Consider the following 21,642-nt stretch of genomic DNA (forward strand, 5'->3'; position numbering starts at 1 on the left):
GAATAGGCATTCTAAATTGGTAAGGTGGGTTAGGTTTAAATTGTGGCGGAAAAGTGTATGGTACTTGTGGTAGAGTAAATCTGTTTGACGAATTGTTAGTGTTATATGTAGGCTTAGGTACATTACTGTTATAGTTAGATGAGTGATTTGGCTTAGATGAAGCATCGTTACGTTGCTGTAGATATATAGTATTTAATTCCTCTTGAACGTATTCGAGAGCCTTTTCAATAGATTCGGGCCTCATGCACCTTATACGAGACCCAAGTGGCTCCTTAAGGCCACGAATAAATGCCTGTTTCGTTAATTTTTTGTATAAGTGCCGTTTGGCCTCTATTGTAGTAGAAAGGGTTTCGTGTAAGGTGACATAAGTCATCATTGTACTAAATAGGGATTGCAACCTATCATAAAATTCCTGAGGGGTACTATTACCCTGAGTTTGCAAAGAAATGTCATTGTACAGCGCCGTCTCATCCCTCTGATCTGAGAAGTTGTTAATTAACGCTTCCCTAATGCCACCCCAGCTCTCAGGGATGCCATTACTATTTATAAGGCAAGCGGCCGGTCCCGTTATCTTATTTAAAATGCCGTTAATCAAAGATAAATTCGATAGAGTTGATTCGGCGTCATTTTTTAAATATCTTTTCACCAGTTCATCACAAATTCTTATAAATCTAGTTAATACATGTGGGTTCCCGTCAAATTCGGGCACCACCCGTAAAGCTTTAAAAATAATATCAGGGTCGAAAGACATTTCTTCTATGTTTCTTAATCTATCAATAAAATTACCTCTGGAAGACTGTTGGTAAGTAACAGCCTCCTTATTACTTAATTCCCTCGGATGGAAAATTTTGGAACAACTAGGAAACTAGGATATATAACAACACAATAAGTAATTTGTGCAACTCACATTGGTTTTCTGGACTGCTGCATCGATTTCTAGATTCCAGGGGCTTTCTTCTTAACTCGATACTCGCTTGCGGTTTTTAGAAAAACCGGTCGGCCAGGCGGGGCCTCGAAACCGTTATATTTTCTTAATTTTCCGGAAAATCTTGCCCGCGAGGCGCGACCCGAGTATCCTACCGACTGCGCCAATTATATTTCACCCGCCGGTGCACTCCAAAAAAAACCAATTTAATATCAAACTAATTTATTATAATTACAAATTAATAGAGTGATCTGTAGCGCGATGCTTACAAGAATGAATTCTTAAAACTAAGTCTTATATCTAGCGTCGCCGGTGGCGTCCTTAATCAGCAGAAATCCTATATCGTTAGGTGCAGGGCTGGCACATAACTGATGCAAGGGCTGGCACATAACTAACTATTCTGATCACTAAATTTTTAAAAATATTATTTTACAGAAAATTCAAACAAAAATCGCGCCCGCCAAATTCGAAGCTTCCCGCGTTTTTTCCACATCCGTATTTAAACAACGATAAAAAAATATATGACTGATGACTCTCTGTCAAAATTGTCAAATTTACTTCAGCTTTTTGCCGTTTTCAATCCAATTAAGACGTATGTACTATGTAATATGTTATTGCCTGTGTAGATTTAAGGGACACTTATCTGTGTTCTAAAATGGTTTTAGTGATTTTAGATTTTAATTCTACATACTGTCTTGATCTGTTATCAGTGCTTGTTTTATGTAGTTTGTATTTTGTAATTCAAGTTAGAAATTGACTGGCAAGCGGGATCCTAATTTCTATTGTCCTGCTTCATATTATTAAAGGTTATAAATATGCCGAAGAAAAAGACAGGGCAACGCAAGAAGGCAGAGAAGCAAAAACTTCGGCAGAAAGAAATTCGCAATGCTAGAGGGCATATTGACTTAGCACAACACCCTTGTAACCTTCCTATGGAATGTGATAAGTGTCAAAAGTAAGTATAATTGATATTTTTCATTAAAACGTTAATTTCCCAGTTCAAATTGTTATTTTTATATTGTGAAGGAAGCAGAAGAGTCGGGCGTTCTGCTACTTTTGTTCGGCGCTTCAACGCCTGCCAGTTTGCGCGCAGTGCGGGAAGGTGAAATGTATGCTAAAATCTGGTGACTGTGTGGTTCGGCACCCCGGTGTGTACACTACTGGATTGGGTATGGTGGTAAGCAATGCATTGTTTAAAGAATGTTATTCTATAAATTAAATGTGTTTTAATGTGCGGTAATTTGCAGAATGAAGGTAGACACAATCATTTTATTTGACCTTTAATTTTTTATGGGATATTTAAAGGGTGCCATCTGTGACTTCTGTGAGGCTTGGGTATGTCACGGGAGAAAGTGTCTGCAGTCACACGCCTGCACTTGTCCTCTTCAAGATGCTGTCTGTCTGGAATGTGAAAGAGGTTATGATCATTCTGTAACTGTTATTTAAATGTGTGCAAATTGGAATTTTAAATGCCTCAATTTTGTTTTCATCAAATATAACGTAATTCCAGGTGTGTGGGAGCACGGAGGACGAGTTTTCAGATGTTGCTTCTGTCAAGGTTTCCTCTGTGAAGATGACCAGTTTGAACATCAGGCCTCTTGTCAGGTGCTCGAGTCTGAAACATACAAATGTAAGTACTGCACTTGCACCTGCTAAGTTAACAGATGAACAAGTAGTATTTTCGCGAACTGCCTGTAACCTCGCACGACGTGCCCTTTAGGTCAGTCGTGCAACCGCCTGGGCCAGTACTCATGCATGCGATGCAAGACCTGTTTCTGCGAGGAGCACGTACGTCGCCGCGGCACCAAGCCGTCGAGAGGAGCGCCGCCTTGTCCGCGCTGCTCCTACGCTCTGCACGTAACTTCGGACCTCGCGCTCTCCACTCGCTCGCATCGTTACGGCCGGCAAGGCGCAGCCGTCCCCGACGACGATGATTACCCTTCGTACTCTCACTCGGGTAACTAATTTTGTTGCTCTTCATAGGAAATACTGACAACTGCATAAATGCTAAACTGTAATGGTATAAAACTTTGTAAAATTTCAGCTGCATATGATGAAGGCAGGGATTACACTTATTCAGATGAGGATGGGTCGGATGAGGACGACGATGACGACGACGACGATGACGATGAGGAGGAGGACGAAAGCTCGGAAGACGAACAGGCGGGCGACAACGCCTCGACCCCTGGCCCCACAGACACCTAGTGCTAGTTGATTTTTTTTTATTTTAAGCACTAAAGGCAATAAACTAAATAGGTTATTCGAACTTTATTCCGTATAGTATATATATATAGTTGTGAATACATATGTTTACTCACAGTTTATTTTTCTTTTTTTGTCAGTACTTTGCCTCCCAGATGTACAGGTGCATATTCTCCGCTTCTAAGAGTGAAAGTAATTTGTGTGGATTTCGTAGTGCTAGATTTTTTACTCCATTTGCATAGCCAAGAATCAATTTCATTAGTTTTATGGAGGTGTGAGGTATATATTGTGTAAAGCACAGGGCCAAGTACAGACCCCTGTGAGACTGAGGCTTTTATACTACATCAATTTGAAGTTTCTTCTTCCTACTCTAATTGGAATTTTCATCCATCTAAGTAGGTTAAAAGTGTTTACAGTTTACCCAATTCTCCTCTATGCCAGACCTTATCAAATGCCTGCTGAATGTCTAAAAATGCAGAGCAATATTGTTTCTTTTCAAGTGACTGCCTCATATTGTATACCACTCTGTCCCTGTTCAACAGTTGAATGCTCTTGGTGAAAACCTTTTCTTTCTCTAGTATAGGTGTAAGTCTGGTAAGAAAAATCTTTTCAATAACTGTTGATAGCAACAGGAGAAGGCTTTCCAGGAGGATTTCCCCGGTTTTGCTATCATACATATCTGAGACACTTTCTTGAGTCGAATTTAGCTAACTGACTGCTACACTTGTTTGGTGCTAGCAAATGAGAGAAACGCTGGAAGACATAAATTTGTTATCTTGCGTACTCTTAATCCGCCAAACGATGCTTGATTCCAAGATGTTAGCTTATAAAGGTTTAAAATAGATTCCAAAGAAGTTATGTATAAGTATCGGTATAGGATCGGATGTATCGAAGCGGTCTACTAGCCCTTCGGGCAGCGCCGAGCGAGTACAGGTTCCGGAAAAGGGCCGTTATGACCAGACCCCACTCAGGATCGCAAGTACGCAGCAAAATTGGGGCACACCCCAGCCCGCTCCACTTGTCCAACTATCTATACTAAGTTATTATAAAGAGTAAAAAATGTTGTTTCTGTATGTATGTTTGAAATGTTTTTACACAAAAGATACTGGACCGATTTCCAAAATTCTTTCATCATGAGAAAGCTGCTTCTTCACTTACTGACATTGGCTATGGATCTCTAATTAAAATGCAATAATATACACCAAGCTGTGAAAAAAATATTCACAAAAATTAGTTTATATTCTTTTCTGTTGACGTTAGTAAGTGTACTCTACGTTTCTTATTTTTAACAATTTATAACGTGACTAAAAACCTAAAAAAAAAAATTTAACCTGACTGTTTTTACCGAGTATATATTAAAAGGAATGGACGAAGAAGAACAAATTGATGCTATCTATACGGACTTCGAAAAGAATTCGTGGAGATTTATACAGATGGGTCAAATCGTATGTAACTAATAGAAGGCAGGCGGTAGTAACGGGTGGGCATAAGAGCACATTTATAAATGTGACATCTGGTGTACCTCATACTGGGTCTGTTGTTGTTCAACGGTTATCTATCTTAATATATATAAATCTCGTGTCACAATGTTTGTCCTCGATGGACTCCTAAACCACTTAACCGATTATAATAAAATTCGCACATCATGTGCAGTTCGATCCAACTTGAGAGATAGGATAGTTTAAATCTCAAATTATAGTGGCAATTTTATTTATTGCAAATTATTTGATACAATTCTAACAGATGGCGCTGTGTTAAATGTACCAACAATTCACATAATTTCTCCTACCGTTTCCCTTGAATAGTTTTCTACTATGTAATATAACAAAGACCTGAGCCACAGCAACGGTTGGCCGAGTCTGCTATATATATTAAAAACCTGCTTTTCATCAGTATTGCACCCGTGCGAAGCTGGGGCGGGTCACTAGATATAAAAAGTTGTTTCAACTATTCAAAATTTTGGAGGTAAATCTGCAAAAATTACACAGCAATAATTGATCTAACCATATCCTATATATTTCATAGAATCCAAACCCAGAACCATATCCTCTATCATTCCATAGAAATTATTGTTATTGTGAAAAGTTAAAACGCCAATGTCAGATGTGTGTCTGATTAATGTCACATTATAGAATTCTACATTATACTTCATAGTTATATTGTAGTCTATGTTATGGAAGTCAAAAGTAATAAATATTATTCATTATCTTGTAAGCCTATAACCAGTGAGCGCGCGCTACTCTCTCTAAAAATGATATTTTTTTTAACTTTTCGACTGATAGCATGAAAAACCGACTTTGTAGTTTCTTAAACAAAATTGTAGCTGCAAAGTAGGTCTTTGTAGATTTTAGTTTTCTTATTAAAGTGCACATCTCGTTATCATTTTCGTGTTTTGAGTTTGCGGGGCGTCGGGCAAGCAGCAATGTTGTCAGAGTATAGGTGAAAGTGATTATTAAAGGCCTAGTTTGAGTACATTACACAAGGATGGGTGTAGGTCTGCAGCCACTAGAGTTTACTGAGTGCTTAGCGGATAGCCCGCACTTCCGCGAGAACCTGCAGCGCCACGAAAAGGAACTTGAGCGCACCAGTCACCAAATTAAAAGACTTATTAAAGAGGTCAAGGATGTCGTGCAAGCCGCAAAACGTGAGTTGCACCCTAAGCACTTTTTCTAATTTCTATCTCTCTACAATGTGAATCACTATGTCAGTTCTACAACAAAAAATATGTTAAGTATTACAACATAATGTTTTCTGTTTTTACTTCGTAAATATTTTAACAAAGTGATAGCTTTTATGGATAAAATAGCTCTGATAAATGTTGAAAAACTCATGCAATAACTGCAATAAATGCATGCAAGAACAAGACTTGAACAAATGAATTTGTGTCAATGACAGTGTCAATTAACAAAGATGTGATAAGTTGCAGTATGACACATTCACTACCTTATACAAATTATACAACATAATTATATTTAAAAAGGAAATATGTATACCTAGGGTTTACAATATTATAGTGAAGAATGCAAACAAGCTACACCAATATGCCTTTATCTTACTATGTACTTAATATATTATGCTACTATGCAATATTATATGTTTGTTTTGTTAATTATTATACCTGTATTAAACAATTTAAATTATATTTTTTATAAATTAATAACTCATTTTTACAATTTGTATTAAACAGTCTTAATTAATTTGTTCTATAAAATTTCATGTATAATCATGAAATTTGACAAAAAATGTGATAGTGTGCATACTAACAATAACATTACAATTATATACAATTGTACATCTATTGTCAAAAGTTACCATAGAAAAAAAAATGTTTATTATAGAACATACAATAGACAGGTATCACTTAATGCACATCATAAAATTTTAACTTGAAGCTTGTACCTTACTCATCAGCAAAGAAGACAGAGGGTGTAGTCAAAGAGAAAAAGCCGGTGTAACATCGCACATGTACTTGCTGTATATTATATTATTAATTGTGACAGATTTAGGTGTAAACCATTTGATTTAACAATCCAAGAGTCATAATATTTGTGCTTAATGTGTCCATGAGGCAATATGTTAGCACTCTTTTAAAACATATATATAGTAATTGCTATTTTATCTATATTTAACAGAAAGATTTTTTATTGAATGTTATTGAAGTTTTGTTTATTGTATGTATGTAATCGATCAATTATATATCATCTTAAGAAGTAATATTTGATTAACAGATGCTATTTCATTCATGAGATTAATTCCTTTTTAATTAAATTAATTCCTTTATGAATTATGCACAATATGTCAGAAAACTACTTAAGTTTAGAACTGGTGTCTTTAACACATATTTCAACTACATATGCCGAATTCATGGTTTTCATCATCCATGCCTTCTGAAAACAAGCATATGAGTTACTATAAAAAATACTCAATTTGCTTCTATTGATATAATTTAATGTTAAAGTACTATACCTTATGAAATAAATAATGTTGCATGTGTCATGATAGGTCCCAATCAGGGTTTGATTTGTTTTTAAGACAAGTAACAAAGAAATTACTTGCCTCTAGCCAATCTCAAAACAAAATCTATTTTGTCATCATTTGGTTTACCCATTTATAAGATATCCCACTTTAAAAATTTGGAATGAAATGTTTGAATTAAGAGAGATCTTATCTACAATATTGTTTTAAAACGTACGTAAAAAATGCTATGAATGATATTATGTCTCTAGATAATCAAAATAGTTTAAAACAATGTTAAATTATTGAAAGTAAATGGGTGTTGATATATGATATGATATCACCATCAGATGATAAGATATCAACAAATGTGTGATGTAAATCACAAGAACATCGTACTTATATATTTTAAATAAATGATATTTCACGCATGTGCATAATGCTCGCTTCACGCAGGTCTGGGTGCGGCACAACTGGCGTTAGCGACCAGTATGGAGCAATTCGAGTTCGCATGTATCGGGGCTTCCATGACGGAGGACGAGCGCGTCATAAGCCATTCTCTGCAGCACTTTGCGCACCTGATTCGCACCATCGAGGATGAACGGGACCGCATGGTGAGGTCGAAAGACTAGAAAGTCTTAATTACTAGAAGCAAAGTTAGGAAGTTGTGCTAATTAAAACACTAAGTATATATGTACTCTCAAAATGAATAGTATGAAAAGTAACGAGGTGAGCGGTCGTTTAATGATTGAGTATCGATAGTGCAAGTGAGGCCTCGCGACCTTCCGGCGACGCTTTATTACGGCGATTGCATAGTGATGACTACGTCACGTCCTACCTTGTTGTGCGCTATGCCGTATGCGTCGTAAATAAGGCTGCGCATTCACGAATAGCGTAAAAAACAAAGCATGATAAGATATGCACATAGTGTATTTTTTTATTATTTTTATTATTTACTTAATAAGCGAATGTTTGTCCATTTAAGCTACTTTGAAAAAAGTTTTTATAATGTCGACGATTAAGGAGCCCGATGACGTATTTGCTCATTAGTGTAGAATGTATGTACGCTCACGTCGCTGGACGTGGTGTAATTCAACCGTATTTAGTACGTGCACGGATTTGGTAGAGAGTATCGTCTATAGAGACGCGTGACGTCAAGCGGCCCGCCGTGGCGGGTCTGCGCTCGGCGGTCACGTCTTGTGACGCGGACGTGACGGTCTCGCTAATACGTCACCTTTTTCTTCATTAAACAAAACAGATATATCTTTCGCAAAATGTTACAAAGATTCATAAGATATGGGCGACAGTAGGATGTTCTGACGAAGCGCTTACCTATATATAGAAATTAGTATACGCGTACAAACTGTACCGTGGGGATGAGCTGCGAAAGCTCAAAGTGCTTTGTTCGTTCCGCTGGCCTCGCTCCTTTCCCATTCTGAAACGGTCGAGGTGAACGAGACTATCGAATTTAATTCGCGTCTGCACAAAAAAATCACTCAGCTGTTGTGTCTTTACAGCTGGGGCGCGCCCACGAGCAAATCATTCAGCCGCTGGAGAAGTTCCGCAAGGAGCACATCGGCGCCGTCAAGGTGAGCCTTCGAACTTCGGCTTGTCAGTTGTAGAGAAAATTAAATCAAAACCATTTCAATGGGACATTTGCGCTGCTCTGAACGAAATGAGCACAATGGGCCTGAGACAAGACTTCGCTCGAGGCCAACGAGTCGCGCAAACTCGAACGATGAAGGATGTCGAACGCCGGCTTTTCAGCGAAAGATGTTGGAACTGAAACGAATCACGCCCGACTGCTTGGGCTTGACGCGGTATCGACGTGGCTTTCGATTCAGGCACGAAATGATATGTGACATTTGTATTTCAGGAGGGAAAGAAAAAGTTCGACAAAAAAACTGCCAAATTTTGCCAGAGCCAGGAGCGCACGCTGTCGCTGTCGACCAAGAAACAGGAGAACGTATTTCAAGAGGTCCGTAATCCGTTTGCCTCGGCGGTCGATACGCGTCCGCGACGTCCGAATGTGTCTCACTCGCGCTCCGCACACTATCCGCAGGCCGACGCGGCGCTGGAGATGGCGGAGCGAGACTTCTGCCAGGCGTCGCTCGAGTACGTCTTCCAGCTGCAGGCCGTGCAGGAGCGCGAAAAGTTCGAGCTGGTGGAGACTCTGCTGGGCTTCGTATTCGGCTGGTGGACCTTTCACCACACGGCGCACGACGTGCACCACGACGCCGAGCCACTCGTGCGCGACCTGCAGCTGCGCATCCAACGGGTGAGTCCCCTCGCCGCCTCCGCCCCGCTCTCTCTCACCCGTCTTCTGTCCGCAGGTCTACGTAGCCCTCTGCGCCGACGCGGCCTCGCTCCGCCCCCGAACGCCGCGGGCGTCGCCGGCTGTCAGCCTTCGCAATCGCCGCACCACACCGAGTGCGTTGTGTGTCCGCTTCCCTCTTCCGCCGCTTTACCACTACTGGCCTCCCCCGTTGTTCTTCACTAACACGCTGCTCGGTTTGATGCGCGTGTGTGTGTGTGTGTGTGTGTGTGTGCGTTTGCGTTTGATGCACGGCGAATCTCGCGCACCCGTACCGATAATATGGCTTAAATCACGTTGCAGACGCGGAGCAACTTCGAGGAAACGAGCAAGCAAACAGAGTCGCTGATGAAGAAGATGATGGAGATGAGGCAGACGGTGAGTGACGTCACTGTTTTTATCGAGACGATCGGACGACCGTCCTCTCACGCCTACGTTTCGCCGCAGCACCGGGAGGACGCGCCGGAGGACGCCGGCGCCCGTCGCGGATACCTCTTCCTCATGGAGAAGAAGGCGTTCGGCACCACGTGGAGCAAGCACTACTGCGGCTACGAGCGCTCCTCGCGGGTTCTGTCGCTGCTGCCGTACAACCAGATCAACCCCAAGTCCTGCGGCGCCCCGGACGCCGTGGCCGTGGCGGGAGCGCGCGCCGCCGACGCCGCCCTCGAGCGCCGCTTCTGCTGGGACGCCGTGCCCGCCGACGGCGAGCGAGCCCCGCTCACGTTCCAGGCGCTCGGCGACCGCGACCGCGCCCGCTGGATGCGCGCGCTCGACACGCTGCCGCCCGCCGTGCCGCCCGCCCGCCCGCCGCTGGCAGCCGCGGAACCCGCCTGGGGGCTCGACGAAGCCGGCTTCGCCTTCGTGCGCCGCCTCGTGGCCGCCCTCGAGGCGCGCGGGCTCGACGAGCAGGGCCTGTACCGCGTCGCCGGAGTCGCCTCCAAGGTGGCCCGCCTCGTGGCGCTCGGCCGCGCCGGCCGGCTGCCCGCCGCGCTGGCGCCGCTCGAGTGGGAGAGCCGCACGCTCACCTCGGCCCTGAAGGCCTACCTCCGGGCGCTGCCCGAGCCGCTGCTCACGTGGCGCCTGCACGGGCGCTGGCTGGCCGCGGCCAAGTGCGAGTCGCGCGCCGAGCGAGCGCGCTCGCTGGCGACGCTCGTGCGCGCGCTGCCGCCGCCGAACCGCGAGATGCTGCGGCTGCTTCTGGCGCACTTGCGGCGCGTGGCCGCCCGCAGCGCGCTCAACCTGATGGGCGCCTGCAACCTCGCCGTGTGCTTCGGCCCCACCCTGCTGCGCGCCGAGCGCGAGACGGTCGCCTCCATTCTGGAGCTCAAATTCTACAACGTGCTCGTGGAGGCGCTCATCGAAGACGCGCCCGATCTGCCCGACTCGCCCGACCCGGCGGAGACGCCCCGCCCCCTGGATTCGCCCGACACGTGAGTGCTTCGCTTTGTACCGACGAGAGACGAAGGTCGACGCCGATGTGCCCATGAGTGAAGGACTCTTTCGACCAAAGCATCGGACTTTCTTTGGGTTTTCTAGATATTATTCGATCATATATATAACCATGAGCGATAAATGCGAGTCTAAAAAGCTCTCTTTCACTTGCAATCAGTCCGCGATAGACGCCGGATGATTGACATTATATTTGTTTTCAAAATTTTAAATAACTTGGTAGGTTTACCTGATATTTAAAGTCAAGTGAACTTCCTCTTCAAGAGGACCACAAGAAACACTTCAGTCCTTTTTACGTTCGGGCATTGAGGACCGACGACTGCTTCATCAGGCGTAAGATGCTGCAGCCACTGTTGATCCGTCACCAGGGACAATTACAATGAAGATATTATTTTGTAATCTAGTTTGTTTTTTACGTTTAAGTTATTTTCTTTTTTCATTGTAATTATTCCCCTATAAATGTTGTGAACGCTTGTCATTGATGCACAAATGCACATGCATGTATCTTGTTTTTGTATGTCATGTGTTTTCTGTAAATGTTTGTATATGTTAGTGTGCCTATTGAAATAAATAACTTTAGCGGTGCGCTAGTTGGGAGCTGAAATCTATGAAGTTTTGTCGGGAACTTGGAAAATAAATTTCAACCCCTGTCCAAGTCGAAATACTTTTGATGAACCTGAATGAAAAATCTAAAAGTTGCACAAACCATTTTTATTCCATAGTAATCGTTTAGAACATTTTCTTTGTAATATGAGATATATTCCGACCGTACGACCTGAAAAATGTTCCTGCTACAAATGGGTAAAATCTACCCAGGCTTTGACCTTTGTTTTCTCGTGAATGGAAGCAAATTTTCAAGTATACAAACAAACTACACACACTCAAATCGCCCCAAGTAGCCGATCTAACTTTGTTCCAGCAAGCCCCCTCTATCTGCCACCGTTAAGGCGTTATTTGTCGCGATTTGGATCTTGTAGACAGAACCCTGAAACCATTCCGGTCCGTCGATCTGCACATCCGAATAGATGCTTTGCAAAAGTGATAAGGAGCGAGCATGCCCCAGAACGCGTACCCCACCCCGCTAGGTCGCAACTTTTAGGCGGGCTATTGCCAGCTATATAGCTATTGCATAGATTTTGTCGCGGGCTTTGAGCGCAACGGATTCAAGAAATTCCGTAACGAAAATATACCTAACACACGATGCGGCCATTTCGCGTTAGCGTGGGACAGAACGCATACTGTGTATTCACATCTCTGATAAGATCGGTGACGTATCGTAAGCGCGGCTGGTGCCGCCGGTACGCGTTAGAGTCAGACAGACTATATTATAGGCATGTTAGTATGATTCTGGTTAGAGTGGTAGGTATTGAAATAATATCAAAGAAAAAAAATACTGCATAAATGAAAAATAAAGTAATAATTATAATTGCATAAGTTAAAAAAAAGTGCTATGCATTTTTTATCCAATCTTCAGGCCAAAGGATTTTCAGGATATTGAAGTCTTTGTAAAGTACAAAATTTTCATGCAAGCATGTTTGTCAAGAAATCGTAACTAAAAGTAATATCGGGCCCCACAATGGAGAAATGCTTTTGGTACGGGACGACAGCTTTCAGACGGTGTTAAGGGTACATATTGGGTCAACCGATATAGATGGACAAAACTGGTGCTAGTAAGGATCACGTATTGTTCTTCTCAATAGAAACTCACTGAGGCCTTGGCCGAGAGTCTTCGTGTAAACCGTTCCTTACATTTCTTTCTACAAAATGCACTAACACGTTTTTAGTACGACGCCTTAGAAATCATATACCCGAATTTGATGATACTGATGATGTAGATGTATCGGGTGACCTTGATTGGAAGTTGGAACACCTCCAAGTGATCGTCATTGCAGGAGTTGCGTCTAAGTATTTAAAAAAATTATGTAATGTATTGAAATTCGTTAACAAACCGTCCATTTTCTACTTTTCTGTTGGTTATTAGAGATGTGTCATGTGATATTTTGCATAAGAAATCGATTCATGCTAATAATAGCATGAAAACTCGATAAATAAAAAATAACAGATTTTTTATGTTTGTCGAGTGTTTCCTAATTTTTTAACTTTAAAGTTTTAGAATAATGACCACTTTCACGCGCCAGAAACAGTTATTTAAAAAAATTAATAATATAAAGGTCCCCCGACACACCTACATCATCAGTATCTTAATGATATGATTCGTTTATATGATTTCTAAGTCCAACCCATGTTTTTTGTTGAATTTTTTTTTCAAGATCTATGAACGTCATATCGCAACTCAACTGCTGCTTTAATGCACCGAATCAGTTTAAAAACGCTGATTGTGCTGATTGAGTGATAAGCCGCCCACAAGGGTACACAGTGAGTGTATTTGTGAGCTAGATTCAATGGTTTCGTCTGCCTAGCCTTCGCGAATGTTCTCAGCTAAGTGTCCATCGCGTACATTAAATATAAATTAATGCAACGAGTGTACGAAGACATAATATAATGCAGGATCGCGACGCGTTGAGTCACTTGTCGAAAACGTAATGTTAAAAACTTTTGACAATAATGATAAATTGATGCTCAAATATCGAACGTTTCGTTTCACCAAACTAACAAATATGAATTAAAAAACATTGAATTAACGCTTCCTGTTGGCTAAAAACGACACTAAAATTGCAAGATGGCTGACAATGGAATGACATTTAATTTCCCCCACGGCTTCCGTAAACTGATCAGCCGAATCCTCGACCCGATGTGAAGTCTTCTGCCTCGTTTCTTGACAAAACGGCCTGAACGCCGCCTCTTCGCGAAATATTTAAAACGGCAGTTGCCTCCGCAACAACAGTAGAAAAAAATATATTTTGAAATGAAAACGAAACCTATATTCATAGTCCGGTCAAATTAGACTAAAAAATAGGGGTAAGGTTACAAAAATTCGCACTTGGCTGAATATTGGTAGGATTGCTCAATACACTATTATAAAGGAAATGTAAAAAGTCCTCATCGATCCGGCACGTGCAAAAAAATTTACTCGGGTTCAAAGGTCACAAAAACGGGTTTTTCGCGATTTTCAGCAAAATGGTAAGTTTTATCATAAAATTAGCTCAGACAAAAATTGTATATCAGATAATTATCTATAAAAAATGTCTAAATACTTTTTTTCCTAAGAGCCACCGTTTTTGAGATATAACGATTTAAAAAGTTGAAAGAGTTGTAATCGTCATAATATGTATAAGTACACCACGTATATACATCACTGAAGCCGTAATACAAGCAAAAATATCGTTCTATCGGTCAGTGTGACTTACACATATAAAATATGAAAATTCTTCTTGCTATGTATGGAGCTCCTAAAAAAATTACGTGCTTAGATAAATTCAGATATGCATGTTTCGTTAAAAATACTCGAAATAAAAAACTAGTGCAGTTAGCATGTCTTCCTCCAACCTTAGCGGCTGCTCATCAACATCTTTTTCGGGTATATTACCAAGTTCAAGTGTGGCTTGGTAATCAGTTAGACCCAAAAGACTGGGGTTGGAAGTTGGTCGACAATTCATTAGAGCCAGTTCAAACTTTACTTCCACCTGCACCAGAAAAACTACTCAACACCATTTTTTGGAACTGTAAAAAAGGATGTAGTGCAAAATGTGGTTGCAAAAAAGTTGGACTGTTTTGTTCTGTAGCATGTACAAACTGTCAAGGCCAGTCATGCTCCAATGTTGAATTGCCAGCAATTAAAGATTCATTTGATGTTGACGAAGAGACATGCGATGTGTCATTATTGGAACAATTTATTAACACCCAGAATTAAGAAGATGAAGAAGAAGGAGAAGGAAGAGAAGAAGAACAAGAACAAGAACAAGAGAAAGCAGAAGTTAATTATGATTTAGATTCAGACGGATAAATTTTCTTTTTTTTTGTAATTTACACCCCTTTCTACAGTTATTCAATAGTTTCAAATTAAACAGAATCATAAAAGATCAGTGGAATAGGCCTACCGGGGAAACCACATTAAAAAAACGCGCTAAGTACACCTCAAAGGTGGCGTGGAAACGTGTGCATATTATGACGATTACAACTCTTTCAACTTTTTGAATCGTTATATCTCAAAAACGGTGGCTCTTAGGAAAAAAGTATTTAGACATTTTTTATATATAATTATCTGATATACAATTTTTGTCGGAGCTAATTTTATGATAAAACTTACCATTTTGCTGAAAATCGCGAAAAACCCGTTTTTGTGACCTTTGAACCCGAGTAAATTTTTTTGCACGTGCCGGATCGATGAGGACTTTTTACATTTCCTTTATAATAGTGTATTGAGCAATCCTACCAATATTCAGCCAAGTGCGAATTTTTGTAACCTTGGATGTCTAAATTGACCGGAGTATCAACAATACTGTTATATTTATACCTACAAACAACATGTCGTAGATCAACCAAACAATTATCTTTTAAAGAACGGTTCGTTTGCAGGCGATATAATATATGAACATAATTTTTTTATATCGCAATCCGCAATTGAAACGTATAAAGTTTTCGTAGAGATGAGGGAACAATAATTAGTGTCTATACAGAATTAAAGAATAAGAATGGGCAAAAAGTCGTGGATCAAACGCAACTAGGGGATCAGCTGCAGTACATCAGGGGGGATGGGGATCGTCAGTACGCGAGTCAGTCTGCATATATTTACAACCAATTGAACTCTAAACTCCGACTTCATCATAGAGTTTTGTATGATTGTAAAAAGGTTGTAGTAGGGTGGCTGAGAACTCTAACATACGAGGAAACTGAGCACATTTTGGTGCGAGTTCGCTAGTTTGAGACGGGCCGTATTATGAACTTGACAGCGTGCACACTCGCTCACACACAGCACACACATGCACACATACACACACATTCACACACATGCACACATACACACACATTCACACATTCATAGATTAAGTTAATTTAGATTTAGATTTAGTTAAAGTTTGTTTAGTTAAGGGAAGTAGCGAGCCAACCCCAACACAAGTGTCTCTTGACTACTTACGGGGGTTGTCTCATACTCATTTAATGATGTTAAAAATTTGAGAAACAATAAAAATTTTATTTATTATTTATTATTATTTATAGCTGCAAAAAATTGTTCTACGGGTAGCCCGTCAGCTGAACCCTTGCAGACTTATAACTTAAAATATTGACTTTATTTACTAATTCTTATTAAAATTCGAAAAAATCTACATCCCGTATATCTTTTTTAAATTGTTTACTAGATGGGTAATGCTATGTTATTAACCACTTACACACATTTACCACTGTGAAAAACAAGTTGTAGCGCAGTTAATAGGGATTCTGAAAAGGTATTAAACATGGCCATGAGGCGCGATAATTTCTTTCTAGAACGAAAAAAAAACAAAGAACGATTCGGACTTATGATAGATTAATTTTAGATTGAAGAAAATCCTCGACTTTTGGGCCACCTCGTATTTTTGTTCTCTTGCGCAAAAACTCTCATTAAACTAAAACTAATTATTTTTGAGGGCCTTACATTTCAAATTCTAATTCATGTAACCTAGCGTCATATTTTTACAATAAAAATATATTGTTCTATGACAATGAAAGACGGAGCGGACGGACTTGAACATACAACACCATGACATTGAGCATAAAAATAAACTAAAACTAATGAAACCAAAATCCGCTAAATGTTATTAAAGCGATTGTCCTACTACGATGCATACTCGCTTCGTATGCAGGAAGTGATAAGACGGTATTGTGAGCGTGTCGGGCGAAACATCTGTCGCATCTGTGTGAGGTGCTTTTGTCGTCCTCGTAAGGCCTCTACCTGCGGCCGCCGAGGGGCGAACATCTGGCCCCTCATTATGCAAACTTAATGTACAACGCATAGATTTTTCTTCGACGAAAGCGATTAAACGATTGTTTTATCCGTAAATATAATTATAGTATCCTAATTTGCAATCATGATAATATTATTATAGAATGTCGGGGATTTTTTCTTCTTTGTATAGGTACCTTATAGAAACTTACATATTTTATGCAAACATCCATTCGAGATTGCCAATAACACATCTCAGTGGATTGAACGTCGCGCGTGTGCCAATTGAATTACTTACTGTATTTAATAGCGTGGTCGTAAAGCAGGGCAAAAGATAAGACGCGGAGGATGCGCGGTGAGGCGCAGGTGTGCATTCCTTAGCGGCAGCTGCGTGTTCCGCGACAGATGCTCACTCGCTGCAACCACTTTCTATCTATTCATCTCTACACTTGAACCTTCCAAAATTATGGTTTACTTTAATATTGATATTAGCAAAATAATGTCCTAAGAGATCGTTAAGAGAGGAAGAATCCTAACCGGATTAGGCGATTATGTAACGTTTACTGATGACCCCGTGAATGATTTGATTTTCCCAATTATTTATTAATTGATGCAAAGTCAATCTCAAAATAACTTTATTCATATAGGTAAACAAGTGTATTTATGAACGTCAAAAAAAACTACCACAACTCAAGGGCGTAGGTAGAGCGGGCAAGAAACTTTCCGACACTGTTATTAATCATACAAATTGTTTAAACTGGAGCAATTCATTTATTATATTCTACGTATGTGTAACAATAGTGAGATATCGAAACTAGGTGCGTAGCGTAAAGGAAAGACTGTGCAAAATGCACCGCCGCAAAAAAAGTAATCACGATAAGGTTGGCCATCTGCGCCTACGAAGCCTCATGACGGCAGCGGGCAGAGGGCAGGTGCGCACGTGCCACATATAATGCGCCGCTAGGCACCGTTCGCGCATTCCGAGTTGAGACGTTCCGGCGAACGCTCGTCGGTCACCGGCAGTAGTTCTGTGCAGTGATTGTGACGATATTCAATATGATCATTTGCCTTTCTGGATTTGTTATCGCCGGGTTAGTACTAATAACTGAAGAAAGCCACTTTTGTATTAAAATTTTATTTAAATTAACATTACTATGCCTATATTAGAAGTCTTCGAGCGTGATTTGTATCTGTAGCGCCTAGTTTAAATTTTGAATATTTACTTGTGTCATCTAAATCTAACCACACTCGTTTTATATTTCATACGAATATTATTTCCCGTCAGACAAACGACGAGCCCGTCGCGAGCGCAGTTGACCGATCGTAATTTTATCGAAAAATCTTTGCCTTCACAGAAGCAGCCCCGGCGCCATGTCCACCTACGCGAGGACTGATATGGTACGTTCATAATTCTCCCAATGCACTCGATGTACGAAGACCGCACTTATATGTTATAGTTATCGCTCATCTCTTTCGCTTGTGTGACAGGCGGGCGCAGGTGTTTACTCGCCGCAGCACCTGCAGCTGCTGCAGCAGTTGGGACGCGTGGCCAGCTCCGAGTCGGTGTCGAGCTGCGGTGGGCCGCCGGTGTCGAGGTCTGGAGCTTCGCGCGTGCGAACGCTGTACGCCTGCCTAGGCGAGAGCGACGGCGAACTGTCCTTCGAACCCAACCAGATCATCACCGACGTGGTCCCCTCCGGGGAGCCGGGCTGGCTGCGAGGCTCGCTGGACGGCAAGAGCGGGCTCGTGCCCGAGAACTACGTGGAGCCTCTGCCGTGAGAGCCCGGACTCCGTCGCCCGACCGGCGACCTTCGACGACCTTGGACGGGCCGAGCCCGAGTCTCCGCGCATCCCGCGAAGCGACCTTCGCCGCCAAATATCATAGCGTACTCCAGCCAGCCATACTCGTTGATGTTTTTCTACGTTTTGTATGTTTCGTCCTCTATACATACCACTTGTTACTATTTTATTCCCTATTTATTGTACGTTGTGACTTTGTACCAAATACTTTTTGTGAACGTTTATACTGTGGATATTGTATGATAAGATATTATTAATATATACAATTTTATTAACGTATTCTATCTTTTAATGATATCACCATCATCACATCGTGCCATCGTCAAACGAAGCGCTGAACTGTAAACTACCCGATTCGAATCTCTTCGGTGCGAGAGGTTTTCTTTCTGATAATGGAAGATGACTAAGTTACAATAAAGGAAAAATCAAAATACGATAAATTATTTTTAGATTAAATATGGCAATTAATATTTTTTAAGTGTTTTTTTAATTAAAATTTAATTAATTTTATTTTTGTTGATTTGATTTGCACTTTTTACTCTTTACCCTTAGTAACTAGAGTTGCCTGGAAAAGATCGATTGTTAGCGATTAGCTCGCCCGTTACATTTTTAATTATTTATGATTTTGGTTTTATTTTGATGTAACTAAGTTTAAAAAAATAGACTCGTAATATCTCTAGGAAATGATATAACTGACAGAAAACTTACCAATCGGCAGTCAACAATGCCCAGGTCATGCATAATACGGATGCTTTGAAGTTAATTCATTTGACTCTGTTACCTGGTACTATGCCAGATGACTTACGAACTATACATTACTATATTTTGCGCTATGGTATCCTTTTACGGGGTAAGATGGTAGACAGGGCTGTTAACCATTTTTTACGAACTCTGAATTTTGACAGTGCCATGTTTAGTTTGGTCCTAGAATTGTGCAGGGTTCAAGACAAAAACAAAGAACAACCATCAAGACAAATAGTGAAGTAATGTGATGTGAACTAATTAATGCATAAAAGTATCGGTACACGTGTCAAGAAACTGCTAAAACTCTGACGCAGTCCGTGACTGTGACGTATGAAGAATCGCCCTTGAAGACATTTACCGGCGACTCACTCATAAGAATCGAGTTTAAATCTCAGTAGTGTACAAAATTTTCAGATTTTTGATCATTTATTAACTAAATCAATGTTTAACTTTTAATTCTAAATAACAATAATAGAGGCACCAACAGAGGGCGGTGTCTGCAAACTGCAAAGTAATGTATTATATTTACCATTTAGCTAACGACATCATACATAGTAGTAAATATTTTACAAAATCGTTCATATAAACTGTATGACAATAAAAGTAAACATAAGTTTTACAAAAAATAGAAATTAAAAAATACAAACCATTATTATATATATGTAATCTATATATATAATATAATGAAAATGGTCCTCGTTTGAGGCTCAATCACGCCTAAACCACTGATCGTATCGACATGAAACTACCACCATTCGATGCGAAATTTTTCCTAGATGGTTTATGGCTATTTATGCCTAATTCTAACGTTCCTTCATTTTTTATTGCTGTTTTACTTTTATGAACATTTATCCCGCTAATTGCAAGCGTTTTCTCTTGATTCTTTTGTTTCCATGGCAACGGAGTTTACTAAACGGATAATGTTCTTTTACATTTAGCTAAGAATTCCAATTTCTATAGTTACTCATCATGAAATCTCGGGAACTATAGGACTTAGAAATGTGAAACTTGGTAGGAATATTACTTTCGTTATGTAGAGGTCAACAAAAACGGATTTTAAGAAATTCATTCCCCCAAGGGGATTGCGGGGGCGTTAACAATGAACAATTCCCGTTTTTAAGGTATAGCTCCTATAAATTTCAAATTTGGTAGGAATCTTCTGTAAGAGATGTAGAAATAGTCTATGAACGAATTTTATGGTAGCTCATCCCACAGGGGGTTACGGGGGTGGTTTAACAATTAAAATTTTTATTTTTTAAGGCGTAGATCCTACAGACTCCAAATTTAGCTAGAGTCGTCTATATGTGATGCAGAAATGATTTAAGAGCGGATTTTACAACAACCCACCGCCGAAAAAGATTGCGGTAATGGGTGTTAAAATGTGAAATTTCTATTTCCAAACTGTAAGCTCTATAGACTTTAAATTTGGTAGTAATCTTTTATTTGTCATGCAGAAATCATCTCAAATAGGATTTAACGAAGTTCTATTTCTAATAGGGATTGCGGGGATAATAAGATTATTTAATATAAGTGCGGCAGTGATAGCTATGCAGCTGGCATATGATTCGGTTGATCACCCAATCTATGCAGCTTTTAGAGTGGTTAGTACTTTGATGGGTGATCTTCTTAAGAATACGATTGGCCTGCATGAACATCATTGTTGTTAGGTATAAGTTAAAGTCTCATTGATCACTACCCTGCAGAATTTTAGTGATTAATGAAAATTTGCCTATCACCGATTGTACTGGCGTGAGTTTTCTCTGTGGTTTCCTCATGTCACTGTGTTCCGCTTGGAACTTAATATAATAATATTTTTTTTTACTTTTTGAAGGTGCTGATGGTTCGCGCGGTCTGCCAGTATGGTCAGAGCTTTGATGTCGGTCAAAATTACTCGCCGTTTGAATTTCGAGTTTTCAGTTTCAACTCCGTTATGTTAACGAGTATGCTTTACGTCCCGGCAAACTCAACTTACGAGCGACGAGTCGTCGAATGTGAGATTGAGGAAGATTAATACTCATTTCTCCTTGAATCGGACCATTTCTATTGGATAATTTTTCCATTTATTCTTTGTTTTGTTGTTCATCAACATTTATTTTTATAATAATAATAATAATTTATTATATCAATAAATTTTATTTTAAGATATTATTATTATCATATTTCATATATTAAACACAATAATTCATATTTAATACAGAAATAACATAATACATAAAAATATATCTAATAACTAACCTTAAAATTTAATTATTAAAAAATATTATTAAAAGGAGTCCCTTTAGGCAAGGTTCCGATAAATACTGGCAGCGTTCCCCCTTTGAATAGCTAGACTAATTCTTTGTGCGAGGTAGCTGCCAGCTCTTCGTTCTCCTGTGATGTCGACTAACCTTTTTGATAATTCCCTAAAAAGCTTTAATGCGCTAGGACCCCACG

General features: G+C 40.3%; 2 protein-coding genes across 2 annotated transcripts; both read left to right on the forward strand.

Annotated features, from left to right (window-relative positions):
• The first annotated feature begins 1,564 nt into the window (after positions 1-1,564).
• LOC111002986 (zinc finger protein 330 homolog) lies at positions 1,565-3,247 on the forward strand. Its single transcript, XM_022273304.2, has 6 exons — positions 1,565-1,880; positions 1,952-2,102; positions 2,231-2,342; positions 2,436-2,555; positions 2,646-2,882; positions 2,970-3,247. Exons 1-6 carry the CDS (start codon positions 1,741-1,743, stop codon positions 3,128-3,130), a joined length of 921 nt encoding a protein of 306 aa, XP_022128996.2. The 5' UTR covers positions 1,565-1,740; the 3' UTR covers positions 3,131-3,247.
• Positions 3,248-5,300: 2,053 nt separating this feature from the next.
• On the forward strand, positions 5,301-18,744 carry LOC111000915 (rho GTPase-activating protein Graf). The gene is made up of 9 exons (XM_022270518.2): positions 5,301-5,771; positions 7,538-7,695; positions 8,599-8,670; positions 8,958-9,059; positions 9,144-9,359; positions 9,699-9,773; positions 9,843-10,825; positions 18,021-18,063; positions 18,154-18,744. Exons 1-9 carry the CDS (start codon positions 5,612-5,614, stop codon positions 18,442-18,444), a joined length of 2,100 nt encoding a protein of 699 aa, XP_022126210.2. The 5' UTR covers positions 5,301-5,611; the 3' UTR covers positions 18,445-18,744.
• The last annotated feature ends 2,898 nt before the right edge of the window (positions 18,745-21,642 follow it).

The sequence above is a fragment of the Pieris rapae genome, chromosome 16 (genome assembly GCF_905147795.1).
Source record: "Pieris rapae chromosome 16, ilPieRapa1.1, whole genome shotgun sequence".
Lineage (NCBI taxonomy): Eukaryota > Metazoa > Arthropoda > Insecta > Lepidoptera > Pieridae > Pieris > Pieris rapae.